We start from the raw sequence: 2,464 nt of genomic DNA on the forward strand, positions 1-2,464 counted from the left end.
CCAATGAAATGTTTAAAAAAAATCCAATAATAGTCTGGATAATGACATAAAAAAAAAAATACATTTGTACAAGCTGATATCAGAATATATCTGTTAGGACATAGGCTAACGCTCAACATCATTCATGTTTTTTAAATTGCTAAACTTGCGAGCAGAAAGTAACTTGAGGGGAGATGAAGGGGAATAATTCCAAACTAAGGAATGTATCCCTCAATTTAGGGGGACAAGCAAGGGGGAAAAATGTACATCTCCCTTAACCACTGCTGCAAAACCAGACTCAATTCTCAAAGAAATGAATATCTGGGTTTCTTACCTTTCTATACAAGCAGCGCATGTGTGTTAGCAGATAAATGTGCTCTTACATTAGTTTTATGGGATGCTTTCCCTCATGCCACTTTGCTTCCCCGATCAAAATACAACCGAATGTTGTCAATCTTTCCACCGTTTTGGGGTTTTGGCCCAAAAGTGGAAGCCTGGTAACCCACTTGTAACACCCAGTGAGGGCCGAGGGCTTGGTGTGTGTGTGTGTGTGTGTGTGGTCACAGCAGGACATGAGGAGTTAGGAAGCGAATATTTGTCCCGACTACTGCATAGGAGCTCGGGTTTAGGGAGCTGAATGGGATGGGAACAAAAACAAAACCGTTTTCGAACTGTTGTTTCTGAGATCCCACATTTTCAAGTCATTTTTTTATTATAGCCCATAGCTGTTTCTACCGGCTCCAGCATAATTTAACCTGTTTTTAGGCTGTAAATATAGTGTCCCGCAGCATTTTATGCAGCTTGCAAAAGCTTTGGCAAAAGTGCAGCTTTAGATAACGTCGTTTTTTTTTCCAGAATAATTTGGGGAGCCATTTTAATCTTCGGCAACCATCCTTTTGGTCCTGACCACAAGCCTAAGGTAAAGGGCTTGCTGGGATGAAATCACGGCCTAGAGAGGGTTGACGATGGGGGACAAGGAGAACGGACTGAGCTTATATCCAGTCCCACTGTAGAATTTATTCTGAAACTCCACCCTGAGAGAGAGAGAGAGAGAGAGAGAGAGAGAGAGAGAGAGAAGGAGATATATACTGTGTAAATGTGTAAAGGTATAATATAACACGGATAAAGAGTTTCTCACATGAACGTATTATACAAACATACTACATGCACAACGTATATACATAGTACTATATAGTAGGGCATGTAAAGCACTTATGTACAGTATGTATTTTCTTTATTCATTTGATCCTAATCTTATGTTTGCTTTATGTCTGTTATTACCAGACGTGTCTCTTTTCTTGATTCATTTATTTATCTTTGATTCTTCAGACCTGGGACCAAGCATGTCCCAAGAAGAAAAGTGCTGCTCTTGATAAAAATACAATTTTAATGTTACTGTAAAATCGCATCAGAGGTTCATCTGAAGGCTCTTTCAGTCACCGTTCAACATTTCACTGCACATACCTATGTGTAACTATGGGGTTAGAGAAGAAGATTTTGAGGCTCTAAATCAGTTTTGGGCTAAATATATAAAGATAACATGGCTTTTACTGGCTGTGACGGTGGTGACAAAAACACGAAAAACATCAATTTTGAGAAAAAATGGTCACCAAAACATTGGTGAACATTGTTCTATAAACATATCTGATTAGATTTCTTAACATGTTACATTTTATTTTTTCAAAATTAAGACCTAGTCCCAGTTCTCAAGAAGCAGTGTTGTTATAATTTTCCCCTCTATATGCTACACAGCAACACAGATAGATTTACATGTCATGCCAATAAAACAAGATGAAACTGAAATTGATGTTGTCTGTTATGTCTGTTAGAAAGTGTGTGTGTGTGTGTGTGTGTGTGTCTCACCAGTGCAGGCGGAGGGCGTGCAGGAAGGCCGACAGTCCCTCCATCACCAGGAGGATGGAGATGGTGAGCGTAGCAAAGAAGGAGAAGATCACCGCCAGGACTACGGATCCCAGCATGCCTTGCCAGGAGAGGGAGATCCGCATCACCATCACCCACAGCACCTCGGACAGCTCTGGAGGCAAGCATGCACACACACATTTCTAAACACACACACAACACCTCTAAGACCTTTGCAGAACACACTTCTGTCTGTGTATATATAGTGTATGTGTGTATCTGACTTACTTACTTACATGTGCGTGTGTGTGTGTTTGTGTGTGTGAGACTCACGTGCGTGGGCGAGGCTGAGGGCCCACAGTCGGAGGTAGGAGGCGGTGTTGGAGATACAGCCAAGACAGTATTCTATAGTGTGGATGGCCTGGTGCATGAACACCTCCACTACATCAAACTCCTACAGCAGCAAAAACAGAGACGTGTGTGAATGTGTGTGTGTGTGTGTGTGTGTGTGCATGTCTGTGTGTGTGTGTGTGTGTGTGTGTCTCTTGCATTGGGAAATAGAAGCCACGAAAGCCTTCTTCTCTAGTGCCACCCTCTGCTGGCCATCTGACCAGCAGAGGGTGTG

At 42.0% G+C, this 2,464-nt stretch overlaps 1 protein-coding gene across 2 annotated transcripts in view; it reads right to left on the reverse strand.

Annotated features, from left to right (window-relative positions):
- Positions 1-480: 480 nt before the first annotated feature.
- tcirg1a (T cell immune regulator 1, ATPase H+ transporting V0 subunit a3a) overlaps positions 481-2,464 on the reverse strand; it is a 12,260-nt gene continuing 10,276 nt past the window's right edge. Inside the window, exons 19-22 of one of the 2 annotated variants that reach the window (XM_071899027.2) lie at positions 2,173-2,293; positions 1,843-2,014; positions 954-1,013; positions 481-612 (exon numbers count right to left, since the gene is read on the reverse strand). In XM_071899027.2, the coding sequence (XP_071755128.2) occupies positions 540-612; positions 954-1,013; positions 1,843-2,014; positions 2,173-2,293 (426 nt within the window). In that variant the 3' untranslated portion in view covers positions 481-539. Of the gene's footprint in view, positions 613-928; positions 1,014-1,842; positions 2,015-2,172; positions 2,294-2,464 lie in introns of those variants that run through there. The other variant, XM_071899025.1, reaches the window with a different exon arrangement.

Source organism: Centroberyx gerrardi, chromosome 3 (genome assembly GCF_048128805.1).
Source record: "Centroberyx gerrardi isolate f3 chromosome 3, fCenGer3.hap1.cur.20231027, whole genome shotgun sequence".
Taxonomy (NCBI): Eukaryota; Metazoa; Chordata; class Actinopteri; order Beryciformes; family Berycidae; genus Centroberyx; species Centroberyx gerrardi.